The following is a 22,157-nucleotide window of genomic DNA, read 5'->3' as shown; positions in this document are numbered from 1 at the left end:
GGCACAGGCACCTCAAATGCGAAGGTCCTGAGACTGAACCAAAGTCACGTTAGAGAAACCGAAAGACAAATCGGGGAGCGCATGCATATCTCAACACCCTGCTAACTTCAGTGGGGTCTCTGTACACGCAGCAAGGGTGTTTCTGTGGCTGGTCCTTTGATTTTTCCTAGTTTACTTTGGAAGATTTCCATCCAAGTCTCTGGCTGTTCGTCCTTCCTTCCACTCCCAACCGGGACGCCTCGCGGGCACTTTCCTGCAGAGCCAACCCCGGCCCGGCCTTCCCTCGCGCCCTGCCCTGCGCAGCTTCCTGCGGGGCAAACACACCCACAACCCGAGTTTCGCGCCGGGACAGGCCCGTCACTTCCTGAGCCGGCACCCCTGTCGCGGAGTGGCAGCGGGACGAGCCGGTTGGGGACTCGCAGCTCGCGAGCTAGAGCCCGGAAGGCCCCGCAGTCCCGACGCACGTCCGCCGGGCGGCGGGGCCAAGCGCGCCCGGGGCTGACAGCCTGGGGCAGGCGGTGGCACCGGTCGGGGCCAGCTCGGGCAGGCGGGGCCGGGCCGGGGCAGGGGAGGAGCCGGGCGGGAGGAGCCAACTTCGCCTTCGCGCCGCTGCCGCCGCCTTAGCGTCCAGGTAAGGGGCCAGCTCCCGCCGGAGCCACTCCCCACCGCCACCCCGCGAGTCCGCTAGCCCTTTGCCCCCCACCCCGCCCTCCGCCGCTCGTGGGCTCGGGACCCGCCGGGAACCGCCGCGGGCTTCCCCAGCGCTGACTGCCGCTGAGACAAGGCGGCCTGGTTGTCGCTGGTTTTCTTTCCCAGCCGGAAGAGCCCTTAGAGATCACGTGGGGAGGTGGCTGGGGAAACTGAGGCGGGGCAGAGTGCAGAGGCTGTCTCCTGCTTCCCAGCTCAGAGCTTGGAGCCCTCCGAGATCACCCAGCGCTCCCCTTAATAAATGAGCCCGCTGCTCTGGTCCCAGCTGGAGAAGGGACTTGTTCAAGGTCACACGCACGGGTTCACTGGGTTTCATTCACCTGGTCCCACGCAGCCCCTCCACGCACCACACCAGCTACTGGTGAGGAAGGCCTCGGGCAGCCGTCGCCCCTTCTGTCCTTGCCCCTGTGGCCTCTGAGCTCACAGCAGACACTGAAACTGAGGCGGTTTAGGAGTCACCTCTGGAGAAAAGCCCAGGCCCCCAGTGTTACAGGCCGGCCATGTGTCCTGGCCCAGCTGCCATTGTTAGAGGGAGGAATTACTGCTGCTAAGTTCAGAGTGGGTTTTACAGCTAAGAAAACAGGCTCAGAGAGGTGGATGGTTTCCTCGGGACCACACAGCCAGGAAGGAGAACAGGATAAGGACCTGGATACCCCACCCCACAGCCTGACCCCGTGCCTGGCGCAGAGTAGGCCCTCACAGTGTCCTTCTCTGCCCTGCCCTGGGGTCACCCAGGGAGTCGGGGCACAGCCAGGCTAGAGCCAGGGTCTTGGCCTGGGCACTAGTAACACAGAGTAGGAGTGCACAGGCTGCTGCTTTCCCTGACCCACTCAGTGTTCCTGTCACTGCAGAAACACGGGACCCCTGTAAGCTTTAGGGGCATCCATGTGTTCATTCAACAAATACTTATTGAGCACCTACTGTGTGCTGGCGTGAGCATGCTTAGGCCCTAAGGATAGAGCAGCAAACCAGCGCTGCCCTCCAGGAGTACACCCCAGAGAGTGGAACAGAAGTCTGCTATTCGGTGGGGCAGATGGGGGTGGGGAGGGCTGGGCAGGAAGGAGAGACCGTTGGAATCTTCCCAACCCGTGAAGGTTGGCAAGAGGACAAACAGAGACTGAACCTCACAGCCTCCAGCCCTCTGAACCTTTGGTTCTCTCTTGTTGGAGATGCTCTGCCAGCCTGAGCTTTCACCCCACTCCCCAGGGATTTGCGGGGGGTGCTAGGTGGATAGGGAGTGGTCCAGAGGAAGAACCTCAGAGGCTGGAACCTGCCTCTGCCACTTCCTAGCTGTGTGACCTCATCACCGCACCTCTCTGGGCCTCTGTTTTCTTATACAGTGGGGGTCACCATACTTCACAGAGTTGATGAAACTATGTGAAAATGCTTCACAGATGATAAAGCACAATCCCAAGTGCAGCTGCTGTCAGAAGCCTTGTAAAAGCAGGTGTGAGCTCGGGTGGGTTGCTTTGGAGCCACTAGGAACCGCATCGATAACCTGTTACTGCTCTGGGTAAAGAAACGAAAGAGGCAGCGCTGGGGGTGGCTGAGCTCCAGGCGCCCAGGTGGAGGCCCCCTGCCTGGCTCCACAAACAGAACGCTCCTTTCTCCATCAGCATTTTAGCCTCTCCAGCCTGGGCAGCAGGCATGCAGCCCCAGAGAGACATGGGCTCAGGTCCTGGCTTTGCAGCCTCCTCAAATGTCCTCATCTGTAAACTACCTGTGTCCAAGGTTGTCATGAGGATGGAAGGAACTGAAGCCACAAAGAGCCCTGTGCGGTGCCAGCCGCTCTGGGAGCCCTTGTGCTTTTCTGGCCCAAGGCCCAGGAGCGGTTGGAGGGGCAGAGCCAACTGACTCGGTGCCGTAGCTCGGCCTGGGAGCTTATCAGGGTCAGAGCCCACAGAATTTCTCATTGGCCTGAAACCCTCTCTCCCTGCCCTGGGACCAGCAAGCTACAGTGGCTGCAGCAGCCACCCGGGCCTGCACACGTGATGCCTGAGGAGACTGCTGTATGTTTTAAACGGGGGCTGCCGATGAGGTGGGGGGTCCCACTACCTTGGATGTATATACAGCAGGCAGAATGGGGCTGGAAGGGGGGAATCCAACCCACTTTCCACGTAGCTACCCTTCAATCAGATTGTGCCCTTTCTGTGTAAACCCTGCTGTGGCTTCTCATTTTCTTGGGGTAAAGAACAAAAACCTTAACTCGGACCACAAGGCCACACAGTCTGGGCCCCACCCATGCCCGGCCTACTCCTTCAGCCTGCCTCCGACCACTCTGCCCACGGCCCTCTGTGCTTGAGGCCCACAGCTCCTCCCTCCCCAGGGCCTTTGCACATGCTCTTCCAGGCCACTGCTCTGCCCTCATCTCACTTTTCCTAGGTTAACACCTCCTCAGCCTTCAGATCCGGGCTCAGACTAGACGGGTGCCCCAGGCCGCAAGGCATCCCGGGTACACGGGAAGTTTAGCTCAGGTGGAATTATACGCTCATCCCTGGGAATAATAATTTCTGCCTGTGCCCTGTACACCACCTGGACCATAAGACCCAGGCCCTCAGGGACTGGTCTGAGTTCGCTTGGAGGGGTGCTCATCCATGAAATCTACTTGTGGGGGTAGCTCTTGAGCAAATATGGGGACCCCACTTTATATAAAATGGTATGGTTCTATGTCAAAAAAAATAATGCTGAAGTCATTGCTTAGCTGTGGGGGTCGGTGTTCATTCATTCATTCGTTCTGTCACCTGCTCTGCCAGGCACTGTTCTAGGGTACGTCCAAGAACATGATACAAAAGCCAATGCCCTCAAGGAGCTTTCCCTAGTGGGGGAGTCAGACCACCAGCAAGCCTGTAACCCATCGTCCGGTGGCGGCGAATTCCAGAGAGTGGTCACGAGTCTCTGGTGGGAGGGGGAAGTGGTGGTGCCTGCTCTTTCAGAGCCAAAGGGGTCCCAGGGGAGCTCTGCTGGGGAGTCGGGGGGTGGGGGCACTGACGTCCGAGCATCTTCCACTCCCACCCTGACCCACCTAGTCACAGGCACGGGCACAGGAGCAACCGGTCCTGAAACCCGAGAGGAGGTGGGGTGGCCCAGACAAAGCCTGGAGGGCTTCAGAGGTGGCAGGCCCCACGTTAGCTGGACGAGTCCAGGAAGGCCCCTGGCTGTCCCTGAGCCCCTATAGTGAAGTGGGAAAGAGCCTGGGTGTGGAGTCACGTGGCCTCGTTGTCAACAACATGGACCAGGGCCAGCGTGACAGACAGGAGTCTTCAGCTATCTGTGATGGCAGGACGGAGGTACCCGTGGTTCCAGCTCTGTAAACAGTCCCGTCAGATGGGCTGGGCCCCCAACTGTTCCAGCTGCAGAGGGCGGTGGCAGCTGTGGGCGAAGGGCATGTGCCACCTGAACTGTGTGTGCTGGTCCTCAGGTGCCTCCACCCCTCGGTCTGATCAGGGATCAGGACCCAGTCCAAAGCCAAACTGGATTCTCAGGTGCGTCTGAGGAGCCAGGCTGATGCCGAGAGAGGTGCTGGGTTCCCACAGACGGTAGTGACCCTGCTGGTCCCCGCCACTGGGGCTCTGCCTCGGGGCCCCTCCTGTGCACAGAGCTCATCCAGCAGCACCCTGGGCTCAGGAGGTCACTGAGGGAGGGGGCAGCCCCCAGCTACCAGGGGTCTTCTGGGGGTCTTGTTCCTGCCCGGGCACTGTAAGGACGCCAAGGCCTGCACTGGACCCAGAAGGGCCCCGACTCTCAGGGACACCACACGGACAAAGTGAGGAGAGCGGGGTGAGCACTGACCCGTGGCGAGACTGCAAAGGCCAGCTGTGGGCTGGACAGGGATTGTCCTCCAGTAGGACCTCGGTTGGATGCTCCGCGATTGCGACTTTTGTCCAGCCGGTCACATTACCCGCCACCAGAGAAAACGCTGGCTGCGTTATTTTTGTCGGGAGTGGGGGCAGACAGCCGCTCCGCACACATCTGTCCGCAGCCCGCAAGCGCCCACAGCAGGCGCCCAGCCAGGATCTGCCAACCCACAGCATAGACAGCACGTGGGGGCTCTTCCTGGGGAGACGAGAAATTCCAAAGGCAGCGCCGAGGAGAAAACCAAATACAGTCCCTGTTGTCTTTGAAAATCCTTTAAACCACCCTTAGAACTCCACATCTGGGCCCTTAGCCCATCACACGCAAGAATGAATTTCTTTTGTTTTTCTTAGATGCCAGCCAGTGGTGGCCTTTACAAATAAAAACAAACAGAAAACTTGGAGCAGCCAGTGAAGGCCAAGGTCAGATTTGATGTGCCTCTGTGTGTGTGTGTGTGTGGTGTTCCCTGTCTCTCTTCCTCTTTTCTGGTTAACTGGTCCCAGATGCGCTCAGTCAAAATCACAGGAACAGGAAGTAGAATGGGGGTCACCAGGGCTGAGGGAGGGGGACGGGGAGTTGCTCTTTGGGTATGGAGTTTCCCATTGCAAGTTGGAAAGGCCTGAAGAACAGTTTGCACAACAGTGTGAATGTGTCTTATACTTAAAAACGGTTGGGACAGTGAATTGTATGCTCTGTGCATTCTGTCAGAATTAAAATTTTAAATTGAACATCCTAACAGCAGATGCTTGGTAAATGGCAGTCGTGGGCTACCAATTTGCATCATCATCACCTCATTGTCTCCCAACAGGCCCGCAACATGGGTGCCGTTGTCTCCACTGTGCAGACGGGGACAGCGAGGCCCTGAGGAAGGAAGGGCAAGGTCACGGGACAAGCGCGTGCAATTCAAACGTGTGCCTGGGTGTTGGCGCTACGGCTCACACTGCTTTTCTTTGGACTAGCGTGTATCCCGAAGTGGCCAGAAAGATTTCAAACACAATTTGAAAACCTCCCAATTCGATGAATCTCACTAGCTGCCACCTGTCCGCAGACGAACATCACATCTTTCTGCCAGCCCCAAGCACGTGCGGGACGGGCCTGGCCCGCCTTCTCACCGCGCTGTGAGACTGGAGCACAGGCCTGGAGAGGTAAGGGCGCTGGCTGAGTGGTTACCCCGGGGCCGGGGGCACGGGGGGAGGACTCCCAGCCGAGGGAACAGCCAGGCAGAGGCCCTGAGGTGCCGGCGTACCTGGAGGGACCCGGGGTGGTAGGGCTGGACAGAACAAGTGAAGGGGACAGGAGGGGGAGGGCAGATGGCACCTGGCTGAGGCGCCAACTGTAAGGACTGTGACTGGTGAGGAGGGAGTCCGGGAGGTGTGGAGCAGAGGAGGGACAGGATCTGACTTCGGTTTAGACTGGAGCGGCCTGGGGCTGGGGCTGCGGGGCAGACAGGTGGGGGCGAGGGCAGAACGAGGCCGGAGGCTAGTGACAAGGCCCCCCCAGAGCGATGATGGCCACTGGGACTAGGATGGGAGTCGGGGAGGCAGGCACCACGGTAAATGCGGACGAAAAGTTACGGAGCCTGGGTGTCCGCCCCAGGGGTGCCCCGTCGCCCACACCCACCTCACCCCTCCTCCAAGCTGCTGAAGTCGGGTTGGGGTGGGAGCTTTCTGTGCCAACATTCCCGTTTCCTTCCAGTCTATAGTGCGAGTGTCCCAGACCCTCCGGGTCCTTCTCTGGTGGATCTGTTGCCATGGAGACCTGCTGAGATGCTGCATTTACCACTGGCTTTGAACTTAACTTCCAGATAGAGAGAGAATGAATGGGTTTCTCTCCCAAATCGCTGGAGGGAGGAAGGGGGCAATAAATTGGGCCTGCTAGACCCCTCCCTTCTGGGACCTTCTCGAGATTTCGGGGGGGGGGGGGTGAGGGGGGTGTGAACTTTGAGCTACAGTCCAGAGTTTCTGGCCTGAAAACAGTGCTGAGCTCTGTTATTGTAAAGGATTCCTTCAGCAGATGCTTTTCATTCTTGGCTCAAGAACAATTAGACAATTAGTTTGTAGCCTTCCTGCATCACTATAGCCATCTCTCTAGGAGTAACGCTCATTCTACTGTACTTCGGACGTATTTAAAAGTGCACCCGTGACTAGTTAACCAGAAAAGAGGAAAAGCGAGAGAAAGAGAACGAACACCACACGTGTACACACAGGCACATCTGATTTGACCTTGGCCTTCACTGGCTGCTCCAAGTTTTTTGTTTGGTTGGTTTTTGTTTTGTTTCTCTTTGTAAAGGCCATCACTGGCCACCTGTGAGGCTTGGCTGGTCGCACAGGGCCAGGACTTTCTGAGATAAAACACTCCCCATTATAGGGCTCTAAAACAGAATTGTTTTTTTTTTAATTAAAATTATTTTTCTATTATAAAAGCACCAAAAAGCTTGTGACAGAAAATGTTTAAAAACATAGAAAATTAGAAAGAACAAAAACCAGCTACACACCCTGGCTGGTGTGGCTCAGTGGATTGAGCTCTCGCCTGCGAACTAAAGGGTCACCGGTTCGATTCCCAGTCAGGGCACATGACTGGGTTGCGGGCCAGGTCCGCATTAAGGGGCACATCAGAGGCAACCACACATTGATGGTTCTCTCCCTCTCTCTCCCCCCTACCCTCTGTCTAAAAATAAATAAAATCTTTTTAAAAAATGAAAAAAAACCTAACCAGTTACTTCTAGTCCCGCAGCCCCACTGCTGAGAGACATTGATTGTTAACATTTTAATGTGCTTCCTTGTGATGATCTGAGACATTTTTCAAAAACGTAACCGGAATTGTATGGTATATCCAGTGGCATGCTATGAACCATCTCTCAAAATTAAAATCCCTCATTTGTAGCACTTGCCAATTTCTGTGGTGTAAATACTCTCCTCGTGGCCTATTTCAGGCCACCAGCATCTGTGGAATACAGACTTGGAAAGAAGTGCATAGAGCTACTTCTCGCCAGCCAGCAGGAGCCCGGAGCAGCATATTATAATATAATTTAAAATCGCGTCTATTTTTTCTAATCTTTTTTAAATATTTTATTTACTTATTTTTAGAGAGGGAAGGGAGGGAGAAAGAGAGAGAGAAACATCAATGTGCGGTTGCTGGGAGCCGTGGCCTGCAACCCAGGTATATGGCCTGACTGGGAATCGAACCTGCGACACTTTGGTTCGCAGCCCACGCTCAATCCACTGAGCTACACCAGCCAGGTATTTTTTTCTAATCTTAAAATCAAGACATACTCACCCTTAAAAATTCATAAAACAGAAACGTGAAAGAAAAAAAGTGAAATCACCCATAATCGCCCCTCCCCCCTGCCTTTAAAGGCAGCCACTGCCAGCAACCTGAGGCAAGTCCCCACAGTCCCCTCCCTGGGGACAGGGACATAAAATAGCTTGCTCTCACGTTCAAAAGCAGTACATAGTTAGGGCAGAGCGCTGGGGGAATGCAGGAGAGTCTCTGGCCTCTCATCTTTCAGAAATAACTGTGGAGGCTATTCTTCCAGCCATTTTTCTTCTGTGCAGCTTTTTAATGAGGTTGGACTTGTAGCTGGACTGTCAGGTTGGAGGCGTGGCAAGGGCACGTCCTCACGCCCTGCGGAAGGCGGACAGCCAGGGGAAGGGTGTACATTATCAGTGATAATTAAAAACCCTATGGAGGCTTAAAGAGGCAGAAAATAATACTCTAGCTCCTCGGCATGGAAAAGGGCCGTTAGGATGAAGTTCAGGTTACTTGAAGCTTTGGGGGACTCTGGGGGTGGCGCTCTGGGGCATCTTGGGTAATTCTGGCTACTTGGTCCTTGTTCTGTCTCTGTTCCTCATCCACTGTCCAACGGGAGGGTAAGAACAGGAGAGAAACAACCAGGGAAGTCTAGCTCTTGCTCAAGCCCCCACACTAGTTCATTCATTCACTGGAGTAACATTTCTGAGCACCCAGTCTGTGGCAGGTGAGGGGTGCGCACCAGGATGGAGGAGATCGGGTGCCTGCCCTCCACGGCCAGGCTAACCAAGGAGCAGGCGCAGCGACCACAGCTCAGGGTTTGAGGAGTTACAGCAGAGCCCAAGCAGAGTCCAGGGCTGTGCTCAGTGACTGGTAGCTGCCTGCCACCCCGCTAAGAAAGGGTCCCAGGTTCAGGGACCGGTGGGGCAAGGCCTCCTGAGCCGGGGCATCCGGATCCCTGTCTCCCACGGGCCTCCTCCAGATCCCACACCCTGTGGACCCACGGGCTGGTTTTTCCGGTTTGTTCCTCCAGGGCAATTTGCATATTTCCCCAAGAACCCTCCGGACGCTGGCAGCCTGTGTTCAGACCTAGACGGGAGGCCCGCAGTTGTTTCCAGAAATCGAGGTAAGTATTATTTAAAGTTCCTTTTCCTTCAGAACCCTCGCCATTATTTAAGATGGTCTTATTTTAGATAGGAGTTTGCATCTTGTCTGTCCCACCAGAACACAGCTCCGGGGTGGAGGGTTGTTGTCTGTCTTAGTCACCGTGTGTCCCCAGCATGTCGGACGGTGCCTGGCACATAGTAGGTGCCAATTCGGGTTTATTAAATTAACGAACTGCTTCGTTTGGGGAGGAGGCGAATTTGTGTGTTTAGTTTGCTCGGATCTTAAGGAAAGGTCCTTCAAATCTTGTAGGGATATCACAGTGCTTTTTCTTTTTCTTTCTTTTTTTTTAGTTTTTAGTTTTAAATAATTATAGACTACAGGCAGTTGTAAAAATAATAGTGCGGAGAGGTCCCGCATGACCTCACAGCTCCTCGCACGGCTATGGCCGTGCGGCTAAGACTCAGTCTTTAGCTGGGAGACCGTGGTCTGCGGTGCACGGCCCCTGGCAGCGGCATCCCCTCCCACCCCGTCTCTTCCCTCCCACTGCCCAAACCCTGGCTGCACTGGGCATCTTTCTGGTTCTTAAAAAGCATCTTCTCTTACCCTGGCTGGTGTGACTCGGTTGGTTGGAGCATCGTCCCACAGACTAAAATGTCGCAGGTTCAATCCCTGGTCAGGGCACATGCCTGGGTTGCAGGTTCGCTCCTTTGTCAGGGTACGTAGGAGAAGGCAACAATGGATGTTCTCTCTCGCATAGATGTCTCTCACGCTCTCTCTAAAAGGAATGAAAAATGTCCTTCGGTGAGGATAAAAAAGAATCGAAAAGCCTTCTCTCTCTTCCACCTCTGAGTCTTGACGTGTGCCGTCCCCTCCGCCCAGAGCACGTTCTTCCCCCGCCCCCACCCCCGTCTGACGTTCCCTTCTCCAGGAAACCAGTCCTGGGTTCCAGCTCCCTCTTGCTATCCCCCTGTCTCTCTCTTCCATCACAGCGTCTATTCTTCTGGCTTGTCATCGTCTGTTCACTTGTCTCCCTCCACCACGTTCCTGCTGCTTCTGCTGGAGTGCCCTCCCACCCATCCGCAGGGCTGTGCCCTGTATTCCCTGCAGGGCCTGCTGGGATGGCCCCTCTGCCTTTCCCCTGCATCCCACGGTCACTCCCACCTGCGCATCACGTCCTGCCCCCTCACCCTGCCTCACTGTTCTTCCCTGGTGAACACGTCCTGGCCAAATGTTTACTGTGGACTGAGCAGACTGCTAAGGGAGTGGACCTGACCACCAGACCACCCAAGTGCAAATCTTGGTCCCACCACTTACTAGCTGTGCGATCCTGGGCAAGTCACTTGAGTCATTACCATTACGTGTTGGTGTATTACTGCCCGTGTCCCACCAGAACATAAGCCCCTGAGAACAGGGAGTTTGTCAGTATTGTCCCCTGATCTGCCCCAAGGTCCAGAACAGGCCATCGCACATCATATACCCTCCCTCATTCATTCGGCAAGTAGTTATGCAATGCCTGTAACACCCAGGGCCACCTCAGGGAGCGCGGGACACGGCAGGGAAGCAGCAGCCAGGGGCTGGCCTTAAGAAGCTTATGTTCTACGGGCATCCATAAGTAAGTGAATAATTTAAAAATATATTATTGAAGATAGGACTAAGTATTGTAAACCAGACAGGATGCTGGGGTAGAGGGGCAGAAGTACTTTAGCCTGGTGACATTGGGGCTGAGGCCAGGCTGATGTCCAGGTCAGGGGACGGGTGTCCCAGGCATGGGGAATGGCAAGTGCAAAGGCCCAGAGGAGAGGCCAGCCCAGGTGTTTGAAAGCAGGAAGACGGCCGGTGCAGCTATGGTGTAGTGAACAAGTCGGGTGTGGGGGGCATGAGAAGCTTAGAGACAGGCGGGCTGATCACACAGGTCATTGTAGCCCACCCTAAGGGGACTGGATTCCATCCTGGTGCAGTGGGAAGCCTTCCAAGGCTTTTAAGCAGCCAGGTGACGGGACTGGTGTATGTGGAACAAAGGCCACTAGGGTGACTGCGGACAGACTGGACTATAGGGCATCAGGAATATGTTTATTGAGTGAATGAGTGAATTTGGCCCGAGCTGAGCTTTTTGTGCACTAGCTACCGGGCGGGGCAAAAGGAGGTATACTGTTGTTTGCATGGAAAATAATAACAATAATTAAGAAAAAACAATACAAGAATAAACTGTGTAGTGCGTACTCGTAACTTTACACCTACTTTTCCCCCTCTCCCCTGTGGTTAGAGGCAGGCTAGCTCATGCTTCTCTGATGAGAGGGTTGTTTATTCTTGAACTAAAAACCACTGTGGGCCTCCCTAGAGACCAGCCCAATAAAATACCACCCTGGGCCCCTCCAGGTAACAGACACAATTGCCGCAGCCTGCAAAGGGCACGTGGAGTTGATTACATGCAGTGGAAATTGCTAAGCCTGCTGGCATGGCTGGCTGCTACCCTCAGTTCCTGGCTTACGGCTGCCCCTTGGCCCACCACCGTGGTCTGAGACGATCCTCCGAGCCAGAGAAATCTGTGAATCCCAAACTTCGGTTCCTGGGGCAATCCCTGGAGGCCAGTCTTGCTGGGAGACTTTGAGCAAAGTCTTTCCGTCTCTGTGCCTCAATTTCTCCATCCAAAGCAAGGGAAGAAGGATCCCTGTGCTGGTGCAGAGGAGAGAGCACAGGGTTTAGGGCCAACAGTCTGATTTGACTTTTCATCACATACTTACGGTACAACTTGGGGGAGGCCATTTGGCCTCTCTGAGCCCGAAAGTCGTAATGGCTCACATCCCATTGAACCTTACAGGGCAGTTGGGAGAATGAAATAGACTGGAAAGTGCTTTGTAAATTGGAGGTGCCATACAGAGGTTGATGTGCTGCTCCTAATGAAACTCAGAGTTCTTTTGGAATGCTAATCAAGTACTAATTGTGGACAGACATTTAAATAACTCCTTCATGGGAGGTATCTTTTGAGAACAAATGTGTGATAGCTGGATGGGAGTGGATTTATGTCCCCTTCTCCCTCTGGGAAGGAAGGAAAGAATAAAGGGAGGGAGAGAGAGGAAAGAAGCCCTCCCTTCCGCCTTTCCTCCTTTTTTCCTTCTCCTTTCTTCTCTCCTTCCTTCCTTTCATTGAAGTAGAGCATATAGAGAGTGCACAAATCTTAAGTAGACAGCTGAATGACTTTTTAAGTACGCTTACACCCATGTAATTACCATGTGGGTCAAGATATGGGACATCGCCGTCACCAGAAGCTTTCCCGTGCCCCTTCTGAGCGGTATTCCCTCCCACAGCTAACCTCTCCTCTGACCGCGATCACCTCCGATCGGTGTGACCTGTTCCTCAAGTTCATACAAACATAACCCTACAGAATGCATCCGCATGCGTGGCTGGCAGCGTACCATTGTGTCTATGAGATTCACTCCTGTTGCGGTTATTAGCCAGACTTCCTTCTTTTTCATCATTGCGTAATAGTCCACGGTTTGACTAGGGTGCAGTCCCTCCCTTCTGCTGCGGGCAAACATGTGGGTTGTTGGCAGTTTGGGACTGCTATGAGTGAAGCTTCTCTGAGCATGCGTGTACGTGTCTTGTGGTGGACAGAGCCCTCATTTATCAGGAGTGAAATTACTGGAGCAAAGAGAACACATGTTTAGCTTTAGTGGATGTTATCAAACCCTTTTCCAGATGGTGGTGAACGCTTTCATGAGCAGTGTATGAAAGTTTCATTTGCTCCTTATTCTCACCAGCACTTGGTACTGTCAGTCTTTTTAGTTTTAACAGTTCAGACAGTGAGTGGTAGTATCCCACTGAGTTTTTTTTATCCTTACCCAAGGACATGCTTATTGATTTTAGAGAGAGGGGAAGGGAAGGAGAAAGAAGGAGAAATACCAATGCAATATTCTCTTTGTCTGTTACCCTCATCAGCACTTGGTGTGGTCAGTCTTTTATCTTAGCCATTCTGATGGGTGAGGAGCAATGTCTCATTGGGTTGGAATTTCTATTTCTCTGATGACTAATGATGTTGAACATCTTTGCACATGCTTATTGGCCATTGGTGATCTTTTATGAAGTACTTATTCTGCCTATTCTTTTGGGGATTTTTTTTAGAAAGAGGGAGAGAGAGAAACATCCATGTGAAAGAGAAACATCAATCAGTTGCCTCCTGTTCACACCCCAACGGGGGACTGAACCCACAAGCTAGGTATGTACCCTGACCAGGAATCGAACCAGTGACCTTTCAGTGTATGGGACAATGCTCCAGCCAATGGAGTTATACCAGCCTATTTTAAAAGTTGCCTCCTATAACTTATAAAGTTCTTTATAACTTAAAGGCGTTGCTTATCCACTCTGGATACAAATCCTTTCTGGAAATACATATTGAAAATATCTCCTACTAGTGTTTGGTATGTGTTTTCACTCTCTTAAAGATGACAAGTAGAAGTTCTTAATTTTAATGAAAGCTAGTTTATCCATCTTTTCTTTTATGCTCACATTTTTGTGTCCCATTTAAGTGATCTCTGCCTACCTCCCGGACACACTTCTCACCCACTGGGCTCTTTTTCCTGCAGGATTGGCAATGGCCACACGGGACAGATCAAGCCTCAGGCTGCACCCGGTGGCCGAGCCGGCCACAGAGGGGGAGCCACGTCAGCCCATGGGCCGGGAGTTGTCCGAGGCCAACCGCTTTGCCTATGCCGCCCTCTGTGGCATATCCCTGTCCCAGCTGTTTCCAGAACCTGAGCAAAGGTGAGTGCTTTCGTCTCACAGAGGGAAGGTCATCCTTCTTCGGGGAGACCATCAGGGACACCCCAAGCGGCCTGCCAGGTGTTTGGGGCACTGCAAAAAGAAGGGAGTCATTGTGCTTGCCTTTAAGGAGCTCACAGCCTGCCAGGGGGGTAGGACATCTCAGTCAGCACTCCCCAGCACTTTCTGAGCACCTACTGTGTGCCAGCCACCATTTGAAATACATGGAAGATACCCATGAATAAGGTGAACAAGGCAGACAGTATCCCTGCCCTCAGGTAGGGCACAGTCTAATACGGAGGTAAGATATTTATTCATTCATGTGACATGCATTTGCTGAACTACTACTATGTGCTGGGTGTACTGCAAGACCCTGTAGGTAAAACAAAGAAGAGCAAGGTCTGGTGGGGGTGGGGCGGTACCTAAATGACTGGATATAATAGCAACAGATGGGGTATCACGGGAGCAAAAGAATGACAAGTCTAATGAACATGTTAATATCTGCCATTGTCACTGTCAAACACATGCATTTAAATGTATATTTAAAGTTCTAATAGAGTTGTTCAGAGCTTGGGCTTTGGCCTTTAAGGGCTTCAAGGATTCCATGGGGAGAGAGTTTAGAGGCGGGAGGAGGCCAGTAAGGAGGCGATGGAGTCACTGGGGAAACGAGGACAGTGACCAGGAGGTGGAGGAAGGGCACAGGTGAGACAGACCTTTCTCGGGGAGAATGGGGTTGACTTGGGAACGGGCTGGAGGTTGCTGGGGCAGAGGGAGGAACTAACTATCCCCAGAGGTCCAGGCGAGGAGGGCGCCTGGGAGGAGAGAGATACCATTGCTGAGATGGGGAGCAGCAGGCTGGGGGACAGGATATGACAAGAAGTTTTTACATCAGCAGGGTTTTCAAGACCCCTCCCCCCAAACCTCCCCCATGAGTAAATTTCTCCATGCCTTGGGTCTCCGCTGGGTGGTTTTGTTTGATTGTATTGTTTTGTCTTTTATTTTTGTCTCTCCCACTGGACCCAACACTTGAGTATATTCCTCTCCTTGGGGGTCACCTCTGGGAAGCCTTCCCTGACCTTCCCCACTGTGAGACCAGGGTGTCTCTCTACCTGTGTGCCCTTTGACCCATCACTGTGACCCCAGGATGCACTGTAACTCTTCCTGCACCTGCCACCCTGGCAGTTCGAGCTCCCGGAGAGCAGGCGCTGCCTCGTTCACCTCTGAGTCCCGGGGCCTTACACCCAGCCTAGCGCAGCAGAGACACAGGGCGAGGGTCACGGCAGGAGGGGGTAGATCCGCGCTGGCTTTGTTAGCACAGGAGACGTTCCCTGGGCTTTGGATTCAGATCTGGGTTTAAATCCTCTGCCACTTTCCAGGTACATGTGAGCGACCGTGTGCAGGGTACTTAATTTCCCTAAGCACCAGTCTCTTCGTCTGAGGGTGGGCTGACAAGACCCACCCTGGCAGGGGGATGACAAGAATTAAATGACTGGAGAAAGGTGGTCAAAAGGTACAAGCGTTTGTACAAGATGAGTAGGTCCGGGGGTGTAAGGTGCAGCATGAGTGTAATTCACGCTGCTGTGCGGTAGACACGAAAGTGGTTCAAAGAGTCAGTCCTACACGTTCTCATCCCAAGGAAAATGATTTTTTGCTTTCTCTTTTTATTGTATCTGTATGAGATGCTGGATGCTAACTAAGCTCACTGGGGTGATCACTTCACAATGTATGTGACTTAAACCATTATGCTGGTTTATGTATATTAATATATGGAAGTTAAACTTACACAGAGACATATATATATATATATATATATATATATATATATATATATATTATATCTCAATAAAATGGGGGGAGAGGTAAATGAGATAATGTAGGTAAAACCCACAGCACAGTGCCTGGCACATAGTAGGTGCTCAGTAAATGGCACTGGTTACTTGCTAACTCTGTGACTTGTTTCGTTTGCTCCAGTTTCCTCATCTGTAAAATGGAGACAATGCTGAGCTTCCTCCTGCTAGTCAGGGCATTTGGAGCTGCACATCACAATAGATTCCTTGTTTCTCACTTAACAGGAAATCAGAGGGTAGGGAGTTCCAGGCTTGATTCAGTGCCTCGAAAAGCCTATGGGTTGGCTTCTCTGCAGTTCTCAGGCCTTTGCCTCCTGATCACATCATGGCTGCTGCGGTGCCACAAATCACATCCTCACAGCAAAAGGCCCAGGGCACAAGGAGGAGGGCAGGGATTCCCCTCAAGTCTCTCTCATCAGGGAGGAAAGCTTTCCCAGACTAGGCCAAGAAGGTTTCCCCTTTTGGCTAGAGTCAGTCACTTGTCCAAGCCTCCTCTGCAAAGGGGGCTGGGGAAAAATAAAGGCACTTGCCATTTTTAACCTCTTCAGTGAGAGGTGGGTTCTGCTGGCCAGGGAGAAGGGGCTGGGGAATTACTGCTGCAGAGGACAGCATCCGCCAGAGAGGGCGCTCGTGAGGAGGGGATGGGCTGACAGCCCCGCAGAGCCTGGCATAGAGCTGCTGCCAAACAAATATTGGCTATTCTCGTTATTAATAATGAAGTCACGTACTCTACACGGAGGTTGGAATATATCTCACTGGATATTCTGTTCCCAAGCAAACCAAAGTCCTATCTCCTGCAAGGGTTCAACTCTCTGCCTGTTCTGGCCGATCCCAGTGCCCTGTCTAGGAAGACTCCATTTTTCTGGAAGCTTCCCCTGACCTGGTAAACCCCTACCCGATAAGCTGGTACATAGGTGGGAAGAGCTTGTGAACCTGGGCGCTGGGCCAGTCCTGTGCTGGGCACCACTTGTGCGGGGCACGCAGGGAAGTGAGCCATTGTCCTCTGTGCCCCCTCTCAAGCACGCGCCCAGGCATTGTTCTAAGCACGTGGCCCCGGAAGCTTCCTTCCTTGAGACATTCCTTCTGGAAAGTTTCTGATTCCGAATGCCAGCTCTTTCCACGTGGTTGGTCTTGGTTTTCCTTGGCCCAAAACACATTTTACACGCAGCCTCCGTTGTTTTTTTTTACAGCCCAGATATGCTCTTGGGTTCAGTCATCATGAGAAAACACTCTGTGGCCCTGGCCAGTGTGGCTCAGTTGGTTGGAGCATCATCCTGTGTACCAAAAGGTTCTGGGTTCGATTCCTGGTCAGGGCGCATACCTAGGTTGCCCGTTCAGTCCCCTGTTGGGGTGCCAGCAGGAGGCAACCGATTGATGTTTCTCTCTCCCTTACTTTCTCTCTCTAGAATCAATAAATGTATCCTTGGGCAAGGATTAAAAAAAAAAAGCAAAGCAAAGCAAACGTTTTTTCGCCACTTTTGTCCACGTGGGACGTAAAAGCAAGCCTTTAAGATACAGTCTTACCTCAGTACTCGTCAGCTTCAGAACTAGAAGCGGTTACCGAGGCCCACCCCTCAAAAATGCCGTTTGTTATTTAATAGATGGCTGCACCACCACTTTCCATATACACAAAATATTTATTAATTTACTCATTCATTTAAAGAAAGACACATATAGTGCTTTGTATGTGCCACAATAAATGTTACCTTCGTCAATCTTTTCAACACCTACCCCTAGGAAATAGGTTTCATCGGTATCGCCTCTTTTACAGATAAAGGAACTGGGGCACAGAGAGGTTAGGTAACTTGTCCAAGATCCCACAGCGAGAGGCGGAGCCTGTGCTCCTGACCCCTCCCCTCTTGTTACGAGACGCTTCTCTGCCTCCCAGACCTTCTTCATGGAGGCAGGGCCAGGCCGCGCTGCTGCCCTCAGTCCCGTGCCCTCTCGGCAGGGAAGTTTGTTCCTAAGGCATGTCCAGTCCACGTGGTCCTCCCTCACCCCTTCTACACCCCTCCCCCACCATCCCCGGGGTGGCCCCACCCAGAAATGGCAGCGAAGTAAGCTGTCGTAGCTGGAGGCGCAGCAGCTAATATTCGTTGAGGGTCATTGGGTGCCGGGCTCTGTGACTGTGTCACCGTGTCATCTGATCTCTCCAGCCAACCCGAGGCATGTCCCGGTGTCAACTGCAGTTTATGGCAGAGAGAAATGAAGCTGAGAGAGAAGAAGAAAAGACTCGAGGGGGACACCCCAGGGCACTCGGGGGCCTCACTCTGTGCCCTGTTCCCCACTGCCTCCCTTGGCCATCCCATAAGTAAAAATGGCACCCGCTAACGCAAGGGGAGCAGCTACTACGTGCCCGGCCCTGCTCTGGGTGCTTCCTGTGTATCGTCTCATTTAACCTCCACAGCTTTATGATGTTGATCGCTTAAACCCACTTGCAGACAAGGGAACTGAGGCACAGAGAGGTCAGTTACTTTTGCAACACGCTGCATCACTCACATGCCCCTTTAAGAATAAAAGGCTTTCTCCCAGATGCTGGGAGGGCTGTGACTGGCTGATGGGGCGGCATAAAGGCCCACCCGTCCTGCCCCATGAGGACAACTCTGAAGGGTCGACTGCTCCCCCTGCCCGGCCCTCACCCTCCCTGCCCTCCCACAAACACTGATCCCAAGAGGATCCTGATAATCATTTCAGAGCTGCCTCCTGGGGACCCGGACCCTAACAGTGGGGCCAGGATTTGAACCTGAGCTTTTTCCCGCTCCTGTCAGGAGCCCGGCCTGCAGAGATCTCTCCACTCGGGCTTCGGCGGCCCCGGCTCTCAGGACTGGGGTGGGCGGGCTGCATGGGATCCCTGGGAGCTGGGAGCTGGGACCCAGAGGTGCGAGCGGGAAGCTTCCTGATGTCGCCACCATCCCCAGGGAGCTCTGCTCGTTTCTGGGACACCTGATCCCACCCTGCTCTGGCCAGAACGGGGGTTGCAGAACCCAGTATGGGGAGCGCCAGGGCAATGGGGTGGACGCAGGTGGGGTGCTGGGTTGGGAGATAGACCTGACCTCTAGGTCTCAGCCTTGGCTTTGGGCTCCTAGCTGACTCCCCTGCCCACCTTCCACTCCGCTCACCACCCTCACTGCCACGAGTGGTGACTTGGAGTCAACAGCTAATGTGGATGCTGCTGCTGTCCCCCAGATGCCGTGTACCTGCTGCAGCTGTCTCTCAGCCCCTGGGGCTCCTCCTTCCCTGCAGCGTCCCGGCCACCACCCACCCAGGGACTCCCGTGGGGCTCACATGCCCCCCGTGGAGAGAGACCCCGCAGTGGCAGTGGCCGTGGAGGGAGGACAGACTCCTCTGCCCTTTATCTGCTGCCACGTGGCCGACTTTTCCCGAGAAAACACGCCCTCGGTGACTTCCAAGGGCAGCAAACCTCCTTCCGTGGGAAGCCTGTTCTAGGCGCTGCTCCTCGCCTCCCCCGCAGGCCCGTCTGCGGCTCCCTCTCTGCACCCACCAGGGCTCGATTCCCGCCCCTGTCCTAGCGCATCACACGCCACCAGGGTCCATCAGTCACACCCCTGTGTCCACCCGCTGGGAGCTCCTCCTCAGAGGCCGCATCTCACTCCCCTGCGATCCCTCAGCCCCGGCACAGCCCTGGCTCAGGCCGGGCCCAGGGCCCGGGGTCAGGGGCTGCCCATGGACCTGGTGTATCAGCCTCTTCGGCCCAAGGTTCGCTGGGGGAAGAAGCTAAAATCCCCACCACCTGAAATTGGATTTTGGCTCCTTTGGACTCCACACACCACGGTCACCATGGTTTTTGACGTGTTGGCTCTCCACATGCGTGAACCTGTCCACGGTGAACTGCCCGATGGCCTCGTGAGGCACGCAGTCTGGGAGCTTCGGGACCTCAGTTGTGTCTGTCTTGCAGCTCCTTCCGCACGGAGTTTGTGGCGGGCCTGGTGACGTGGCTGGAGCTGTCCGAAGCCGTCGTGCCGACCATGAACGCCTTTGCCAGCGGCGTGGGAGGAGAGGGGGCTGACATGTTTGCTCAGATTTTAATGAAGGACCCCATCTTGAAGGAGGACCCGCTGGTGATCACCCAGGTACACCCACCCACCCCCTCCAGGCGGTGGCGGCTGTAGGGGAAGCCAGAACAAGTCATTTCCTTAGTCTGTCTGAACACAGCTCCTGGGTGGGGCAGTGGAAAGATAAAATATTTCATCCAAATACTATCTGGTGATGATGATCAGGGCTAATGTTACATCATCGTTATTGAGTATTTACTGTTGATTTAATTTCGTTCTTAAGCAGTGCTTAGTATGTGCAAGTACTTTTACAAATATTAACTCACTTAATTCTCAAAGCAACTTCATGAGGTTGGTCGTAAGAGCATTCCCATTTTGTAGGGGAGAGAACTCAGGCACAGGGAGGTTAAGTAACTCGTTCAAGGTCATGCAGCCGACAAGGGGCTGAGCCTGGATTTGAACCTGGGCAGCCTGGCTCCAGAGCCCCCGCTCCTGAGTGCCCTGCCGTGGTGCCTTTTGGCAGAAGCGGCAGCTTTGCCATGTGCCCCCGGGCTTGTCACACACCCGCTCTGTGTGCCGTGCAGCAGGCAGCTGCGACTCGGCTGTGGCGGGCCAAGTGAACGGATTTAAAACAGCATTTCCCCTCCTTCATGCCACTCCCGGAAATCCTCACACATTTGTTCATTTGCTTATTTACTTGTCTGACTCACCAGCAGAGTGTAAGGCAGAGGTGGTCTGTCTGGTCCTCCCACTTAGGAAGAGTCAATAGATGTTTGTCAAATGAGCCGGCTGCTTGCATTCGACTTACTGCCAATTCCTGTTCCTTTTCCCCAGGACCTGCTGAGCTTCTCCCTCAAGGATGGTGAGTGGATCTCTGAGTTCTGTAAACGGCGGGCGCTCATCTTCACCTGGGGCCCGGCTGCCTCTGGTCTTTTTGGTGTGAGAAAGAAAGGGGAGCCCCACGTAGTAGGGCAGCCAGTGCGAATTTCCTTCGTGCCCAGTGCTGCGTGGTGCTTCTTAGTGGTTACCTCATTTTATTCCTCGTGATGCCCTGAGGTTTTGACCTTCTAAGTAGCTCTTGATCTGGCCCTTCCCCGTCTCCACCCACCACCACCCTGGTCTGAGCCACCTCCAGGCCCCTCCCGGATGGCAGCAGAGGTCCTCTCCCACCACTCTGGCCAGCAGTTTGTCCTCCACCCTGCAGCTCGAACGACCCTTCCCAGACACACATGTGACGATGCTGCCTCCTGGCCCGGTACCCACGGCCACTCCTGTGCTCTTGGGAGAGAGATGGCCCTTCCTGGTGGGCTGGCCCCTCCCCCTCCTCATCTCTCACCACGCACCCCTCCCCTCTCCCCACATAGCGTGCACCCTGCTTCTGGCACCACGCGTCTTTGCACAGGCCCCTCCCCTGGCAGGAGAAGGTCCTGCCCCACACGCCCAGCTACTCTCCACCGCTCCCTCAACCCTCCGCTCAGTCGTCACTCCCCGGGGGCAGCCTCCTGGCCTCCCGCCTGTCGCAGTCGAGCAGCTAGCCACGCGCTTCTGTGTTTGGTAACTGGCTTCCCCTCCAGACCGCGGGCTCCACGGGGGCGGGACCGTGCCGGTTTTCTTCACCGTGCACGTCCAGCACCTGCACTCAGTAAACACTCAGTAAGCCTCCGTTGACTGGGTTCACGGGATGGATCCTAGTGGTCCGTTTTGTGGGCGAGGAAGTCCGCTCCGAGAGGGGAAGCAATCTGCCCACAACTGCTCAGTGAGTGGCAGGACAGGATTTCACGACATTCGTTTCCCAGGGCCGTCGGAACGAGTCACCGTAGACGGGTGGCTTAAAGCAGCAAAAACGTGTTCTCTCGCGGTTCTGGAGGCCAAAAGCCTGAAAGCGAGGTGTCCGCAGGGTCTCCCTCCCTCTGCAGGCTGTAGGCGAGAATCCTTCCTGCCTCTTTCAGCAGCCGGTAGCTCCACGCACGTGTCCTTGGCTTGTGGCTGCGTCGCTCCAGTCTCCACCTTCCTCTCCCACGCTTTCTCCTCCTCCTCCTCCCTCCCCTCTCCTCTGCATGGCTCTGATGAGGACATTGTCCGAGCCGACCTCACCTGGAGATCTTTAACTTAGCTACGGTAGCCCCCCCGGCCGTTATCTGCAGTTCAGCTTTCCGTGGTTTCCGTCACCCATGGCCCACCACCGCTGGAAAACATTAAGTGGAAAATTCCAGAAATAAACAACGCATACGTTTTAAACTGCGGGCCAATCTCAGTAGTGTGGTGAAAGCTTGAAGCCCAGCTCCATCTGGCCTGGGATATGAATCATCTTTTCATCCAGCGTGTCCCCGCCCCGTCCCATTAGTCACATCATAGCCGTCTGGGTCATCAGACCATCGATCAGAGAGACCACAGTCACCTACTGTTGCTACGCTATGTTGTTGTAGTGGTCTGTTTACTATTAGTTATTGGTCATCTCTGACTCTGCTTAATTTATAAATGTGCCTTTATCACGGGTGTGTATGCAAAGGAAAGAACAATGTGTGTGCAGGGTGCGGTACAATCCACAATTTGAGGCACCCACCGGGGCCTTGGATTGGGGCAGAGAAGGTCAGTGTCAGAGTCGGGCTCTTTGTTTGGTGCCTTC

General features: G+C 54.0%; 1 protein-coding gene across 4 annotated transcripts in view; it reads left to right on the top strand.

The window, feature by feature from the left end:
• The first annotated feature begins 567 nt into the window (after positions 1-567).
• Positions 568-22,157, top strand: part of TMCO4 (transmembrane and coiled-coil domains 4) — a 76,885-nt gene continuing 55,295 nt past the window's right edge. Inside the window, exons 1-6 of one of the 4 annotated variants that reach the window (XM_036025416.1) lie at positions 582-631; positions 5,633-5,705; positions 8,843-8,935; positions 13,497-13,674; positions 19,435-19,609; positions 20,366-20,393. In XM_036025416.1, the coding sequence (XP_035881309.1) occupies positions 13,505-13,674; positions 19,435-19,609; positions 20,366-20,393 (373 nt within the window). In that variant the 5' untranslated portion in view covers positions 582-631; positions 5,633-5,705; positions 8,843-8,935; positions 13,497-13,504. Of the gene's footprint in view, positions 632-5,632; positions 5,706-8,842; positions 8,936-10,409; positions 10,529-13,077; positions 13,130-13,496; positions 13,675-19,434; positions 19,610-20,365; positions 20,394-22,157 lie in introns of those variants that run through there. The other 3 variants (XM_036025417.1, XM_036025418.1, XM_028512499.2) reach the window with 3 other exon arrangements.

Source organism: Phyllostomus discolor, chromosome 5 (genome assembly GCF_004126475.2).
Source record: "Phyllostomus discolor isolate MPI-MPIP mPhyDis1 chromosome 5, mPhyDis1.pri.v3, whole genome shotgun sequence".
NCBI lineage: Eukaryota > Metazoa > Chordata > Mammalia > Chiroptera > Phyllostomidae > Phyllostomus > Phyllostomus discolor.
Note: the sequence above shows the minus strand (reverse complement) of the source record. Positions and strands in the feature narration are given on the sequence as shown.